At 35.5% G+C, this 17,701-nt stretch overlaps 2 protein-coding genes across 4 annotated transcripts; one reads left to right on the top strand and one right to left on the bottom strand.

The window, feature by feature from the left end:
* Nucleotides 1-109: 109 nt before the first annotated feature.
* LOC137715078 (putative serine/threonine-protein kinase PBL9) lies at nt 110-3,794 on the bottom strand. 3 transcript variants are annotated; one of them, XM_068454299.2, is made up of 7 exons: nt 3,201-3,794; nt 2,839-2,937; nt 1,993-2,306; nt 1,569-1,704; nt 1,334-1,476; nt 1,100-1,223; nt 110-800 (listed from the first exon to the last, which is right to left on the bottom strand). In XM_068454299.2, exons 2-7 carry the CDS (start codon nt 2,888-2,890, stop codon nt 322-324), a joined length of 1,248 nt encoding a protein of 415 aa, XP_068310400.2. In that variant the 5' UTR covers nt 2,891-2,937; nt 3,201-3,794; the 3' UTR covers nt 110-321. The 3 variants fall into 3 exon arrangements, with proteins under 3 accessions (XP_068310400.2, XP_088547567.1, XP_088547568.1); XM_088691441.1 differs by having other exon boundaries at nt 3,021-3,224; XM_088691442.1 differs by lacking the exons at nt 2,839-2,937; nt 3,201-3,794 and adding an exon at nt 2,391-2,449.
* A 6,005-nt stretch (nt 3,795-9,799) lies between these two features.
* On the top strand, nt 9,800-10,514 carry LOC148698181 (uncharacterized). The gene is made up of 2 exons (XM_088690299.1): nt 9,800-9,832; nt 9,915-10,514. The coding sequence occupies exons 1-2, from the start codon at nt 9,803-9,805 to the stop codon at nt 10,512-10,514; spliced, it is 630 nt and encodes a 209-aa protein (XP_088546425.1). The 5' UTR covers nt 9,800-9,802.
* The last annotated feature ends 7,187 nt before the right edge of the window (nt 10,515-17,701 follow it).

Here is a 17,701-nt window from a genome sequence, read left to right as displayed (position 1 = left end):
AACGAGTACCGAGTATTGAATGATGTTTCAAACATACATAAAAGATTTTAGGGGTTCGTGGCGCCTGTGATAAAAAAGAAAGGCCTCTCACTCGCAGCTACTAAAAGAATCGAACAAAAGCGCTTGCATCCCTACTATTCCAAGCCAAAGTAACAATTTGGTGATAAACAAGATACATCATAGCAATGCTCATTTTACAAGCTCGCCTAATTTGTCAAGAAAGGGTTGAAATTTGAATAACATTTAGCCATAATAAACTGTACACCCACAGGACGAACATTCGTATATTGCAGCTTTTGCCATTTTAGTTTGACGCCATTTTCAAGCGTAAAGCGGGGAAGCAGAGGGCCGAGGATAGGCGACAGTTTTCCTTGCCTCGTTAGCTGCCTTTATCGCATCAGCTGCTGCTGCTGCTGCACGCTTGGCTTTGCTAGCATCGTCTGCACTTCGTCTGCGCATCCTTTGACCATTACTCTGAGTGCCTCCGTTGGGATTATAATCTGGCAGTTGTTCAAGTGTTTTTACAACCTCATCCATGTTTGGCCTGAGCTTGGATTCTGTGGACAGGCATCTTGCTGCAAGGATACCTGCCTTGTGAGCTCCATCCATTGAATACTGACCTTCCAGACGGTTGTCAATGATGCGAAAGATCTTACGCTTGTTTACCAGGAAGGGTTTAGCCCACTCCACCAGATTGTGTTCTCCGGATGGCCGGTTCTTGTCAACTGCTCTCCGGCCAGATAACATCTCCAACAAAACGACTCCGAAACTATAGATGTCGCTCTTGGCAGTTAGATGACCTGGAATTAGTGACAACTCGAGCCGTTATACAGGCATCAATTTTGATATCTGGTAATCAGGAATATAAAACCAAAGCACTTGGAAATATTCCAAGTTGAAAGTGGAAAGAGAACGAGTCCCACATGTATACCACATCAGCATACCAACGGAATTTGTAACGGAGTTTGCGGAAGGACCATATTGATGTGTTTTGTAAAATATGACAGATCTTATTGATTGATTTAAGACATAACGGACGTAAATTATGCATTTATAATGCATAAAGGACCATTTGTGGTAAAAACCCGACTTTTAATACCTGTGGCTAGATATTCCGGTGCTGCGTATCCATAGGTACCCATGACCCTCGTAGAGACATGGCTTTTATCACCCGTTGGCCCATCTTTGGCCAAACCAAAGTCGGAAAGTTTTGCGTTGTAGTTCTGGAATTATATCAGAAACCAAAGAAATTCTCAGAATAGCACACAATGAAGTCAAAAGATCTCCTAATATAACCATAATATTGTAGTTACCACATTGAGCAGTCACATACCGAATCAAGCAGGATGTTCGACGTCTTGAAGTCTCGGTATATCACTTTTGTTTCAGCACTGTGAAGAAAAGCAAGACCACTTGCAGCACCAAGGGCAACCTTGATGCGGAGGTTCCAAGAAAGAGGATGGAAATAAGAGCCTCCTGGCACAAAGTCAGTTTAAAATCTTCAATACATTAATTGCTAAAACAATCTTGTTTCAAATGTATCCGGAGATGTAGCTGAAAGAACTTACTCCTGAACAAATGATTTTCCAAGCTGCCCCGAGGCATGAATTCATACACCAGAAGTCGGTGTTCATCCTCCAAGCAAAAGCCAATCAGTTTCACGAGATTCGGGTGGTAAAGCTGTCCTAGATAATTCACTTCTGCCTATAAAAACCCAAATGAAAGCACACTAAGTCAATTTTGAGGAGAAAAGGAGTAAAATTCATTTTAAAAATTGCGAAACTCAGGATGTGCGAGTACTAGGCACTCAAGAGCAGGAACGCTCAAACGATTATTTGTTGAAACTTAAAAGCACCAATGCCTAGCTTAACTCTGCCTTAACCAGACGTTTACGAGGTTCCCCGTGTATATACAAGATCAAAGAACCGAGTATGATAATACGCAAGTTTTCAATTTGTGTGAAGTATATAATCAGGGGAAAAAATAACTCACCAACCACTCTCGGTGACCCTGATAACTTTCTTGGTTAAGCCGTTTCACAGCCAAAACTATGCCAGTCCCAGGCTTTGCAGCAGTAAACGAATTTTCATCAATCCACCCCTTAAAAACAGAACCAAATCCACCTTCTCCCAACACACTATCAGGACGGAAATTCCTTGTGGCCATTTTGAGGTTGTTAAAACTAAAGCTCTTTAGATTGGAAGCCTGCAAGATCTCACCCTCACTCCGAGGAGTTGGAGGTGCCGTATATGATGAGACCTTACTGCTTGTGCTGAGGTTCCCGTCATTGCTTTCGAATTTTGAACCTGCACAAGTAAATGTGAAGTGGAAATCAATTTAAAGTCACCACCGAGGCATCGATAAGCTTCCCCGTTCGTACTACTCAATACCTTACACCATATTATCTAAGACAATTATTGAGAAGTGAAACTTCTCCTTTCGTTTTCGGCTGTATTTTGAAAGAAGAACAAATTCATCAGAGAATGGCAAAGCGATAAATGCTCAGTGACATTCTCATTTTTCGTATTGTGAAGGAAACCGAATAAACTCCTTCGGAGAATCTATCAGCAACTATACAGGGGAAAATAAACATGAGAAAATATTTTAAGTTTCCAGATAATCTGTTTTTCAACAAACCACCCACGCAGGACCAACATTATACAAATCCATCATTATAATTTCTACTGAAACAATACTATAATTCGATAAAACCCAAAATTCCGAACACACAGCTGAACCAAAATCAAGCAAGTACGCAAGTGATGGATTGCTTCCCGGGTTGAAACACCAAGTAAGTACACACTTGTGGCAATTAGAATCCATGAAATCTATATGTACCTGTATTTGCTGGGCTCTCAGCTTTGATTCGGGCGCTCAGACAGACCCCCATGAATTCTAGCCCAAGAAAAAACAACCAGCTTTCCTCAAACCCTCCACCTGCAGATCACACAGATTTTGTTTCAGCTGAAAGCACTTCAAATGAACTTCAGAACCGATAGATCTAGAGTAAAAGCAGTAACTTTTCAACCCAAAAGAGAAAAGGAGCAGAAAAAGTTGGCATCAAAGCTTCCAAAGTTGATTGGTTTTAACTGAGATTCAATTTGCTTGTCTCCAAAACAAGAAAGAAAGAAACTCTCTTAATCTAGATACAGAATTAACAAAAACCCATTAACTAAAACACCAAGAATCCAAAAACCAACCTCTTTTTTTTCGAAAACTGGAATGTATTCAGAGAGAGAAAGAGATATAACAGAGAGGGAGGTGGGTTGTTTATGGTTTCGAGTGTGATGGTTTTCTGCTCTCTAATGGACAGATATACGGAAAAGAAAACTTTTTCTGAGCATGAGCAAGTTGACTAAAAGCTTTTGGTGTGATGGAGAGAGGGTTGGGCTGTGAAGGAAGGTTGAGAGTACTACATTAATGGCGGGCTGGTCCCGCTCTTCAGCTCAACGTTTCCTACCGCTCTGTTTTTTGGCTTTCGTATCTCTCTCTCGCTCTATATCATTCAGTCGAGTCAGCGCTGATAAGCCTACTCACATCTGCTAAACCTTCCTTAGCCGTTTGATTTGGTTTCAGAGACCCCAATCTTCGAGAAGCATTCCAGAGTACATCACTTACTATAGTGTACGTTGATAAACACTTACAATAAATAAAAATTTTACTTGTATTACAATATATATAATATACAAACTCGTGTTTTGAACGCATAAAAAATATTTAAACGAAGAAGAATCTTATTATATATTATGGACTTGTAATATAACGTCTCGTGTTCCATGAGATGGCTTGGCTTCAGCAGCTTTGGGACTCTGCAACTTAATTTAATTTAGCCACTGAAATTTTGTTTACTTTGTCTTTTTCAAAGTGGGTTAAGTGTCCATCTTCATACACGTAGGAGTTGATGGATATCATTTCTTGGGGAGAAAAATAGAAAAAATGGTGTTGCGTATAAGAATTAATTAGGCATTGCGCTGGTTTTCGATTTGAGTTAAACCTTTTTATCATAGGACAATATTTTAAGAAATATTCTTACACTTGTTAGTAGCATTAGATTATAGGGCAATTATCCTTGAACCCTTTCGGTTGGTGTTGGTGACAATTTGATTACTGTCTTTTAAAAGTTGGCGAAAAAGAAATCCTAATCATTGTCCCCATCTATTAGTCTAATTACCAAGTGTTATTGTCACATTGTTATGTAATGGTACTTATTTATGCTTTATAATATGATATAGTATTAATAAATAGGAGCGTTTTGATATGCTTAGCTCTTGAAATTTTGAGATTAAACATTCATATCTTTTAGAATTTTGATTAAACATCTTCCTACAATTTAGGCGCCACATAATACAAAATTATATGATTTGTCATTATATGTAGTGTACCAAATTAACTATAAAATCTCTAGCGGTTATGATTCAGTATTCAATTTCAACATAATTTCTTTTACAATTTTTAAAAACAACTTGATATTTGCTTCTATTTCTTAGTACCTTTTTCTTTCAACTTCACACTGTATTGGAGCACACACCAACTCTTCCAATCGATGTGCATATCGTACCACCGTTTAAGTTAATTTAATGACTGTTCTCCACCAACTTTGATGGTGGTATGATATATCACACCTTCAAATTTGAATATTGATACCATAGGGTAAGCCTTTTGTTTTACTGCACTTTGTATCCATGTTTTCATAATTTTTCACGTACCATGGTACATTTGGAAAGTTAACTTCGATTGGCACAATGCCTTCTAGATATTATAGTGGGTACATGTCACTTTAACATGAGGTACGTTTCAAGTTGCATGGTACGTTTGGAAAGTTAACTTCAATTGGCACATTGCCTTCTAGATATTATAGTGGATACATTTCACTTTAACATGAGGTACGTTTCAAGTTGCTTGGTACGTTTTAATTTGACATTGGTACGTTTTAATTCGATACTGGTACATTTTAATTTGACTTTGGTACGTTTCAATTTGACATTGGTACGTTTCTATTTGAAAAATAAATTGTAATGATCCATGTCAAGAGATATAAGATACAATGTGTGTATACTCAATAATGGTGGATATAAAGATCGCAGAACATTCATAAGCCAATAAAATAGATCATTGTTTATGAACGTCTAATTTCTCTATCTCCCTTAACAAATTTCAGCTTATTTTCAATAGCTATGTTATCTCCCCCTCTTTCTGTTTCTCTCTCCCCTGCAAAATTTCTCACAATTGTATCTCTCTTTTGATGAAGTGGGTGAGAAACGAAAAAGCAGAAAACTGTTCTCCGATTTTTAGGGAGATAATTAAAAATTAGTAATAGATATTAAAGGTTAAACTGGAAATGAGTATATATCCTTTTACATTAATAAAAGATAATGAATTAAATAAGAAAATGTTGATGTGGACATACATTAAAGCACCCTAATTAAAATTTTAAAAGTTTAATCAAAACTTAAAACACTACAAATGTTTAGTTTAAAAAATGTGAAAAAGAAGTGGTAGAATCTAATTTTCCCTAATAAAGTATATATACATGTTACAATATGACTAAATTAGTAATATCTCATGTTAATATAACAATCATATTGAAATACCTATCAGGTGATAGTTTCATGGACGAGAACCAATAATATAACACTTATAATATTAAGGATTGTTTTTGCCAATGTTTAAATTAAGGACATTGTAATTACACGCCCTAAACTATGTGAATGCAAATTTGTAATTGACCCAAAAGAAACATGTATAGTCTTGCGGCCTTGCTTGCCATACAAACAGTTCCTTATTTATTAGGTGTGAGCCCATACCATACGTTTTTGTAACAGAATGGTTGGTTCTTGGGACCATAACGTCTCAATGTTCTCACTCTTTCTCCCTCTCCATCCTACATCTTTTTCAAATGAAAAATGACAAGAGGAGCATGTTTTTAGACCATATTTGATGTAGTGATTGATAGTTAGTTTCTTTCTTTAATGATTTAAATAAGTCATTTAATACTACGGTTAGTGTTATTATTCTTCACTTGTAAAAGAAAGATCTTAGATTCGATTCTCACTAAAGGTGAAGTTGAACTACATTATTATAGCAAGTCAATTGTAAGGTTTAGCCCACTCTACCACCTCTTTAGTATAAGCATGATGCTAGGGAGATCAAAATTTTAAATCAAATATGCAAACCAAATGATGTATCATTAATAAGAAATAAAGACGTTAATCAACATTTAAGTAATTAATAATTCAATCAACAATCACATCATTTAGTTTACAAAATTTGGTCTCTTTAACATTACCCTTAATGTAAATACTATCATTTGTTAAAAAAAATATATATCAATTAAAAAATTCAATCATCAACCGTCACATCACATCACGTGATTTACATTATAATTCAAATAAATAATTTTCCTAACATTATCTTCTTTTTTTTAATTATTAGATTTCTGAATGTAAGCTTTTTTCGGTTTCACCAAATCTAACCCAAGCAAAGTGAATATTATTTGCAAATTGACGAAAGTTCCCTCGTGAAAGTTGCCTCACAGCCCATGCAATTCTTGTGAGTTGTGAGACACCATGAGGGTCGATCAAGGGCTCAAAAACCATCTGTCTCACTAACCAAGACAAAAAACAGCACACAGCATTGCTTTATAATGTTCTCATGTGAGTCACGACCCAAACAAATGTAGAAATTATCATTTAGCTGTAAAGTGTTGAAACCATCACGTATAGCTACGTGAGTCCATCTGTTTTTCCCTTTCTTTTACCCCAGTCCGTCCAAAAATTTCCAACATTATTGACCCATATCTCCTAACCAATTATACTATTCATATACTCATTACATAACTTTTGAAAGTGTCATACCAGTGAATACAATCGTTCATGTACGTGTTTGCTATTAGAAAACGTTGATTGATGGATATCATACATGAGATCTACACGTATCAATGAATGGTCGTTCATGATCATTGAATTAGTTGAATTGTACTCAGTAGCTTGTGTAACTAATTCTTGCATGTATAAGTTACGATTAAGTTAAACCCTATATTTTAAATATAATTTTTAATCTGAGATAACAATTGTGGTTTTGCTTCACACCCGAGCACTTAAGACATGCTTAATATGACCTCATCATGCAACCAATCATTTTAGTGTTTTTCCTTACAAACCCACGTTACAAGACTCGACTTCAACAAATGTTCACTTAACTTATAATTTATATTGATCTTTTAACAACCAGCGTAATGCATTCAGCACAACGCATCTAGCATATTTCAGGACGTCGTCAACCAACCACCGCACACCATACATGGAAAAGAAAAGTTACAGTCGACCAGACCTCAGTCTAAATTTTTACTTCTGCTCTTAAATTCAAATACACGAACAGTCACCATGGATGACTTGTGCCTCACGTTGCAATCTTTGTAAAGCAAGAAATTCCTAGTTGGTATCAAAAGGGCCTACAAAAGTTGAGGTGAGAAAAACCTTAGCCATGCTTGCTCTCTTCCAGATTTTTGGAAACCGTAAATCCCGTGAGGTGAGAGTGATATTTCAATATGTCATTAAAACAGCTTTGTACATTAAATATAATAAAAAAAAGTAGTTGAATATTAAAAAAAAAATTATTTATTTGTATCATGACACTTGATTTACCAAATTATGCTTTTAACACCGAAAAAATTTCTCATGAGAATGTGGCACCAAAACCAAATAAACACATTGATATTACAGTATACCCCAAATATTTACTTTTTCAATCTCAACAAATGATGTTTATTCATTCGTATGCCTTAGAGTATCTTTAAATGAGATGTCAAATTGTTCAAATCAGCAATAACAGTAACAAAAACAGCATTAATGTTTTCCAACCGAGAAGCCAAATCTGATGTGGGATGATATAGATTGACATCTCTCCCCCTTACTGCCAAATTTGACAACATCTTTAGATTTTTTAATTAATTATTAAATGTTTTTTATTAATTTTTTTATTGGTTTAAAGCATTATCATTTTGTTTATTTTCATTCCCAATGCAAAGAAAATACATATGAATTTTTATTTTATATTTAAAATTTGACATATTGGTTGATGAGCAAAAATTTAAAAGATGTCAATGTATCATATAAGCCTTGAAATTTAAATTTTAGTTTAAAATTTGACATCTCATTTTGAAATGGTCTTCGTATTGCTCCTTCACACATGACGTCACCCTTCTCTTCGTAAAATCACAGCCATCCGATATGCCGACTTTTCACACTTGTGATCATCATGATCCTTTATCACATTCACATGCTACGTGCGCATCAAATCTTAGATGTGATCGTCCCACCACATCTTTTGGGATTTCTCACATCTTTTGGGATTTCTCAGAATATATCATCGCGTTGGGACCCACTTGACCGGGGTCCCATGCAGGGGCATGTCTGCCAAGAGGAGTACACCGCAACTGTAGAACATGGCCAGAATGGCTGGAGGGAGGGGATCATTATCCTCTCCTAAGCTAAGGATGAGGATCCTCTTTAGTAAGTCCATTAGATTGTTGAAATTTTATCCAAAATTATAATTATTATAATTTTTAGAGAGCTTTTTATTTGTAGCCGTTGGATAAAATTTTAACGGCCTGATGAGCTTGCTCAAGAGGATCTTCACCCTTAGCTCAGGAGAGGATCCTGATCTGGAGGGAAGCGACCCAAAAATAAGGGCTAGTTTGGTATTGCTGTGATTTAAAAAAAAAATACTTCAGTTGTACTATGAGAATAAACAACTATAAGATAAAACAGTTAAGTGTTTGGTAAATTTTTTTGTAAAATTGCTTTTAACAAAAAAAATCAGTGTTCAAGTGTTTGGTAAACTTTTATATAAAACTACTCCGACCATGTTAAATGACTAAAAATAATACGGTATTAAATATAATATAATAATTTATTTTAATTTTAGTTATAATTTTTTTTTATTTTTATAATCTCCTTCTTTAGACCATCTCTAACAATGAGCTAAATGCCAAATTCCCCCCCCCCCCCAAACCATCTCTAACTCATGCTAAAACATTGGGCTAAATGCCAAATGTTAAAGTTGGGCCAAATACCCCCTAGAATTCCCCCCCTCGCGCGACTGGACTCGCTGGCCCAAAGGCCAGTCTCGGCCCGTTCACTCGCCAACGCGCCCCACGCGGAGCGCTTGCAATCCGTTCCCGACAAGGTGGGCCCTGCTGTCAGCGGGTTGTCAACCACCCAGATCACCTCCAACAGCTACTTTTGCAATCCAACAGTCCAGATTCAAATTTGATTTTTTAAAATATGTTATTTTAAAATACATTGAATCCAACGACTGAGATCAAATATAATCAAATCTAACGGTAAAAAAAAAGATCTAACGGCCCAAATTTAAATCTAACGGTTAAAATAATTAAAAAAAATTATTTAACTCAAAATTCACCCAAAAACTCTATAAATACCTATGTATTTGTTCAAACATCCACACAAAACTCAAATTTCTCTTACAATTCTTCCAATTTATCTTTCTACCATTTCTTTCCATTTCTAAATTGTTCAACATGGCAAGAGAGCATATTAGAGGTCGTAATTGGACTTGTGAGGAAGATGTTGCTCTATGCTTGGCATGGGTTCCTGTTAGCGAAGATGGTGCAATCGGCACTAATCGAAATAAGAAGGTTTTGTGGGATAAAATCATTGCAAAGTTTCAAGAAAACTGCAATGGTAGCAGGCGGGATGGTGGTGGTGTTTATGATCGGTGGAAGACTATCAACAAGACATGCACTTTATGGAAGGGAAGCTTGGAGAGAGCCGTGGTTGGCATGGCAAGTGGGAGGAGCGCCATAGAAATTGTGAGTTTTGTTCTTGATATTTTATTTGTCATATACATAATATTATGTTGCAACTAATTATTTTTATGTATTTTTTGTATAGGGTGACAAAGCAATGGAAATTTACAAGACAAGAGTAACACCAAAAAATCAAGTTTTTAAGTTGCAACATGCTTGGGACATCCTCAAGGATTGTCCGAGGTGGAGAACCGATGAGGACCAACAATGGGGAAGATTATTTCAACGTGAAGCTGCACAGACAAATGCCGGAGATGAAGGTGTTGATGAAGGTGCCGATGAAATGACCCAATCTCCTTCTTTTGCAAGGCCCCCAAGAAGAGATAAGCAAAAGGAAGCAAAGAGAAAAGGGAAGTCCCAAGATCTGATGAGTGGACACTTTGATACCGGAATGGCAAAATTGAACGAAACTCATAGCGCTCGCCAAGAAGAAGCGGCCCGAATGCGTTTGCAAATGAAGGAAATCTCGGATAGAGAGGAAAATAGGTTTGAAATTGAATTCATGATGAAGGTCCTTAGCAAATACACTCCAGAGAGGAAGAAGTTCTTACGTGGTAAGCAAAAGGAAATTATGCGAAAGTCTGCCTTAAGGAGTATGTTTCAAGATGATGAATCTTCTGAACCCTATATCCCAACATTTCAACGAAGTCCATCACCAAGTGAAGATGGTGGAGATGATTGTTAAGTTTATGTAGTGTATGAATTATGTGCTTTATTAATTAAGTTTATTAATTATGTGCCCAGGGTTGAAAGATTGGTAAAAATTGACGGCTTGCTTTATGGGAAATTTAGTGATTTTTCAATATTTATCAGAATTTAAATGTTTTTAGATTCAAATGTTCATAAAATTAATTTACAACAATCTACATATTTATTTATTTTTTTTTAAATTTAATTTAAGAAAAAAAAAAGCCTAAGTTCATTCTTTAATAATCCCGGTCTAAAATTTTAGGCCAGAACTGTTGGAGTAAAAAAGTTATTTCTGGACTAAAAGTTAAATTTTCCGGGCTAAAATATTTGACTTTTAGCCCAACTATTGAAATGTTATTAGGGTTTTTATTTATCTCTCTTTCAATATTCAGCCACCCTATATTCATCTTCATACCAAACAACTACCGTCTTCTCCTGTAAAACCCATATCCCCTCGCTTTTCAATCCCTTTTTTTTTTTTTTTTTTTCCTCAAAGCTTATCGATTTCTTTCAATTTTCTCAAAGCTTTTCAGGGAGAAGGAGAAGTAAAGGAGTGGATCTGCAATCTGATGTGCTTTTCAATGAGTGAATCTGCAGTTTGAAGAGGGGTTCTGGCAGACTAGTTCGGCAAGAAGAAGACGACAAGAATCAGATTAGTCACCTGGGCTCTCCTAAATTTGCAGACGAAGAAGCAAAGCATTTTACGAGGATCCATATGGCCTAAGCTTCGAACTTGCAGCGGAATCGGATGTGTGACTCTCTGATTCAAGCCCTGCGATCTTCAACCCAGCGAAGGAGGTGCGAATTTCAACCCAGACAACGAAGAAACTGGGAGGTTATTTTTGAGATGGCTTCACACCTGAAGTATTTTTCTGAAACAGAATATTATCCAGAAGGGGAGTGAGAGTGAGAGAGAAAAAGTCTCGAAATTTGGATTTTTTGGATCCAACTGATTGAAGAGTGGGTTATGAGAAAAATGGGGAAGACATCGTGAGAAAGGAGAGGGTAGGATTGAAAAATTGAAAAGTTCATTAACTTGTTACTGTTCATCCGTGTTTTGCTGAAATAACTTTGACTTTTTGCTTTTCATCTTTGGACTTTTAGTTTTTTTTTTCATTCATAACTTTGAAAATAAGCTGATTTGATATGTTAACCAAATATCAAAAATATCCCACTATTTTTTCATACTCATTTTTAAAAAAAGTTAAGCTAAGCCAAATTGGGGCCCAGCTGGCCGCCTTAAACGGTTGCCGTCAAGACGACTTCCATAACCTGCGATGCAAATTAGTAGTGAAAAAGCATTTTAAGCTTACAAAAGTATTTTGGCCATGAATTATTAATTTATGTACCCATTTGTTGATTAATGAAACAAATTATCAGACAATAATTACTTGATTCAATTAGCAGGGTGGATTGGTTTATTTGGTTTTAATTACAGTCTAGTGATATTCTTCACTCGTAAATAAGATGTTTTAAGTTCGAATTTCGTAGGTGACGAATTCGATACCAAATTAACTTGCTCATTATGTTATGTGACTTAACCGAACTCTCATTCTATTTAGTGTAAGATATCATTGCACTAAAAAAAAAAAGTCTGTAAACACTCTTGGTGATTTTAATTTGTTTTTTAACACGTTCCTTTAACATTCCATTTGGCTTTTTTTTCTTTTTTTTTTTAACACATTCACTGAATATAAGAAAAATATTTAGAAAACGGATAAGACCCCGTTGCGACGTTTTCGTCCTCCCTACGGCTCAAATATTTCATTTTCTTTGGTTTAAAATAAGTTTTAATTAAGAAATAGTTGCTACATAACTAATGTTATAGTTTAAAAGAATAAAATGTCTTTTCACATGTGTAGGAACGAGATTAACATTTTATAATATTAGTTAGTAATAAAGTATGATTTACCATATAAATAAATAAAATTGATTGTACCACCGCATGGATAGCATTTTTACCAAATGAGATATACTGTAGGTTTGCATTTGATTAAATTACAAAACACACCGTGGTTACGCTAACAAATATGATTAAATTTTGAAACTTAATTAACACCATTTGCTTACAAATCACTGTTTCTGAACATCTTCTACACTACTTAATACTTGCTCCAATTTGAGCCAGATCGGACTATAGGGTATCATAAATTACCGATTAGGTCTTCACTTTTGTAGATGAAGAGAATGGTGATAACATCAAACACATCTGAATGACAAGATATGCAAGGATTTACAAGATTTATAATCGATGAAAACCCTGAATAGTTCAAATGACAACATTTTTAGATCATAGATCCTTGCATATCTTGTTATTCAGATGTGTTTGATGTTGTCACCATTCTCTTCATCTACAAAATAGAAGACCTAATCGGTAATTTATGATACACTATAGTACGCACGATTTGAAAAAACAAGGGCCTTACTCCTGTGGTTTGTGGTATGAGTAAGATCATTAACCACTCATGGCTCCTCCCGTATCTGTAGATAATAATTTTATTAGTTATGGCTTGACTCTAAATGATCGCAAAATATTGAAATACTTAGGGTTGCCAATAGTTATATACCTCTGGTAAATCAACAATTTGATAAGTTATGGCTTCAACGAATAAGTTATGCGCTCCAGTAGTAGAATCATCTTCTCCTTCATCTTGGTATTCAGAAGCCTTTGGTAAATTCACCATACTCTTTCTTTATCGAATCCAAGGCCTAACCAGTAATTAGAAAGATGGTGGCACGTTTGTGCACATACCAACTCTTGAGTATTTGTGTGGTTTTTGTAACGAAGTCGAGGGTTCTGTATATATAGGTTTGGTTTGGAAGGCCATTAAAAACATACCATAAATATATATGGTAAGCATACTATATCAAAATCCCCTATATTATTCCATATTTGCCTTTTTTTTTTCTTTTTTTTAATGTCATACCATGTATATCGGATTTAGTTATCGTTTTGTGTTTATCAAAGTAATAAAAATTTCAAATATGGTAAGCAAAATCTCATATAATTTAGGATTTTTATCACAAATGGTTCCTGACATTGACCAAACTCATCATTTTGGTCTCTCACTTTCAAAATCAATTAATATCGTCCCTGACATTTACTACCACACATCAATTTGGTCTTTCCGTTTAGATTTTGTCAATTATTCTGTTAGTTTGTATGTGGGATCCATAAATCCAATAAAATGGTGACATGTGGATTATACAAAATAAGGGTTTTTATCACAAATGGTCCTTGACATTGATCAAACTCCTCATTCTGGTCCCTGAGTTTCAAAAATCAATAAATTTGGTCATTGACTTTCACTATCGCACATCAATAAATCCTTCCATTAAAATTTTGTCAATATTTTTTGTTAGTGTGCTAATGTGGTCCCATTAGTCTAATTATATGGCGTCAAGTGGATTAACTATAAGAAACTAATTTTTTTTAGAGTGAACCAACTAGCGAGTATTCCATGTTGACATTTCTCTCGCATCCCACAATCCCGATTGGAAAATAAGATTCAATCTAAATTCGATAAAATCAAATCAAAATTCAATTCAAATTTGATAGGATTATAACCAACTAGAGAGAATAAGAAGTGAGTTCACGGAGGACAAGAGTTTTAGTGGTATCATGGTGCGTTCCTTTTCTTTTTTAGCATACCTAGATGAAGACGGTGATGTCTATTTTTTTTCTTTTAGTTTTTCTTTTTAATTTCTTATAGTATTTTAGTTTTAAATCTTATATTTTTATTTTATTTTTATTTTCTTATAATTAATCTATGTGGCTCCATATGATTGGACTAGTGGGACCATATTATCACACTAACAAAAATATATTGATGAAATTTTAACGGAATGACTAAATTGATATGCAGTAGTGAAAGTTAGAGACCAAATTTATTGATTTTTGAAACTCAGGGACCAAAATGAGGAGTTCAATCAATATCAGTGACCATTTGTAATAAAAAAATTATTCTTTTGTGTAATCCACGTATTATCATTTTATTGGATTTGTGGGCCCCACATGCAAACTAACAAAAATAGTTGACGAAATCTAAACGGAATGACCAAATTGATGTGCAGTGGTAAATGTCAGGAACGACATTGATTGATTTTGAAAGTGAGGGACCAAAATGATGAGTTTGGTTAATCTCAGGGACCACTGATGATAAAAACCCTACAATTTATTATATGTGCTCAAACTTTCTTCCATACCTATGCAAAAAATATTCCTTCTATGCCAGATATGTTTTTTCTTAAATTTGTATTTATGCCATATACTTTACCAAATTAATAAAAAGTTCCATGTTTATTTATGCCATGGATTTTTTCATTATTTAAAACATATGATAAGCATAGAAACTTTTTGTAGTTTTGGTAGAAGTATATATGAAATATATATAAATTCAAGAAGAAAATCTGGTATTGAAGGAATTAGAACTAGACATAATATTATGGACCGTTATGTGTATGATATTACGAGGCTACATGCAATGTGCAAAGTATAACGACATTCATAGACAAATAATGTAATATATGCACACAAACAGATAAATTATGTCACATCCTAGATCGGCTCTGTCGTAGCATAATATTGTCCGCTTTGAGCTTACCATTCCCTCACGGTTTTGTTTCTGGGAACTCACGAGCAACTTCCGAGTGGGTCACCCATCTTGGGATTGCTCTCACCCAAACTCGCTTAACTGCAGAGTTCCGATCCGATGGAATCCGAAGCTAGTGAGTTCCCAAAAAGCCTCATGCTATATGGAGAAAGCATGTACATATAAGGCACATCACCCCCTCTCCGTTAGTCGATATGAGATCTTACAATCCACCCTACTTAAGGGGAACCCGGCATCCTCGCCGGCACATCCGCACCAAACGGTAGAGTGTCTCTGATACCATTCTGTCACATCCTATACCCGACTCCGCTGTAGCACGATATTATCCACTTTGGGCTTACCATTCCCTCACAGATTTGTTTTTGGAAACTCAGACGAGAACTTCTCAGTGGGTCACCCATCCTAGGATTGTTTTCGCCCAAACTCGCTTAACTTCGGAGTTTCGATAGAATCCGAACCCAGTGAATTCCCAAAAGGCCTCGTGCTATAAGGAGGGGAGCATGTACATATAAGGCACATTACCCCCTCTCCGTTGGTCGATGTGAGATGTTATAATCAACCCCTTTTAGGGGGCCCGACGTCATCGTTGGCACACTCGCACCACACGGCAAAGTGGCTCTAATACCATTATGTCACATCCCAGACCGGCTCCGCCGATATTGTCCGTTTTGGGCTTACCATTCCCTCATTGTTTTATTTTTAGGAGCTCATGAGCAACTTCCCAGTGGGTCGCCCAACCTAGGATTGCTCTCGTCCGAACTTACTTAACTTCAGAGTTCCGATGGAATCCAAAGCTAGTGAGTTCCCAAAAGGCCTCGTGCTATAGGAAGGGGAGCATGTACATATAAGGCACATCACCCCCTCTCCGTTGGTCGATGTGGGATGTTACAAATTAGGTCCATTAAAAACACCACTCAGAGTTACAAAATGATGACAATAATATTGTGGCATTTCGTGTTTTAAATGAAAATAAGTGAGAGGTCGAAAATATGAATTATATTATTGCTAGTCTATTGCAAGGTTAAGCCCACTCTCTCTCCTTTTAATGTAGATATATAAATCGTTTGTTAAAAAAAAATTTCAAACCTTGAGATAATTATAGATATTGTAGAATTTAATTTAATAAAATTGCATTATCAACCGATAAAACTAATAAACAAAACCCAACTTAAACAAAATTCAAGGAAAACTCAATATTTTTCTTTTCCTTTTTAATCAAAATTCAAGGAAAAATCAATATTTTTCTTTTCTTTTTGCAAAAATTGAAGGCAAAAAAAAATGGTTACAACAAATAAAATCTAGGGTTATGATAACTATACCTACGGTAGATACTTTCACTTCTTGGCCTTCAGATAATGCTAAAGTTTACATACCCTTTGATGTTACCCTTTTTCTTACGAGGAGAGAGATAAGGAGTAAAAAGGTACACATCAAGGGGTATGCAAATTTTCCATCATGCTCCCCCGATCAATGGCAGTCAATACATGCACAGTAATTAAAGAGACCATGTTCAAAGATCCGCCGCCCGTAGATATGTTGGGTGGTTTTCTTCACCAATGACGGTTTGCATGCACAATGCAACAAAGTTTTTATGATTTATAAATTTATAGATGAAGTCGATAAATCTAGAAAGACGGTTTTGAAATGATAGGGGGCTCCACTTTATATCCGATTGTAGGTTTTTTGGTAATTAAATTTAACGGTGGTTTTCACCACTAAGATCCAATCTAGACGTTACTTACCACTTTAGCTTCGTCCTTATCAACATGTGATTATGATGGCGATAAACACGGTCCTATTTGACTGCTCTAGCTTAACCCGATTTAAATCAGGATAAATTTTTAGTTATGACGGAAATACCGATGGTACATAATTTGTTTTTATGCAAGTGGTGAAATTTTTTAATTTTTAAGTTATTAACGTTTTAACACACATAACCCACCATTTATATAGAGACACGTGGTATAACATATCGTTTGACAGTCACATTGAAAAATCTCTCCTAAACCGAAGCGTTTTGACTACTATTATAATTACATATTGACAAGGATGGGAGTTAAAGTGGTAAGTAACGTCCAAATTGAATCTTGGTGGAGAAAACCACCGCTATGCAAATTAACCAAAAAATGGAAAACCGGAGTCCGATTTGATTTGGTACAAGCATGCACTATTAACCAAAAACGACTATGCCGGTAATGGTTTTCTCAAACAACAACAACCAAATAAGATATATCTGGTTGGTTGGTTTCGTTTCGTATTCCTCTTCAAATTTATTACTGTTTTCATTTCCCAAATTAGTAAGCCGAACAATTCGTAGTGGATGTAGATATAACTCTAACACATTGTATCTTAGCACGAGATGCTGCCGATGGTGGTGTACCCATACCACAAAGTTCTTTTCCTATATTGAGGTATCATATAGTGGGACAAGAAATTAGAAAACAAGTAGAAAAACAAGCGAAAGAGATTAATCTTAGCTTAGTGATTGCCTTCTTTTGCTTACATCTAGAAACTAGGTTAGTGATTAGCCAACATAAGAAAAAGGTTATCGGATCTACTAAACTATAGC

The sequence above is a fragment of the Pyrus communis genome, chromosome 3, assembly GCF_041283825.1.
Source record: "Pyrus communis isolate YQ-2024b chromosome 3, ASM4128382v1, whole genome shotgun sequence".
Classification (NCBI taxonomy): domain Eukaryota; kingdom Viridiplantae; phylum Streptophyta; class Magnoliopsida; order Rosales; family Rosaceae; genus Pyrus; species Pyrus communis.
The sequence above is the reverse complement of the archived record's forward strand: the minus strand, read 5'-3'. Positions and strand labels throughout refer to the sequence as shown.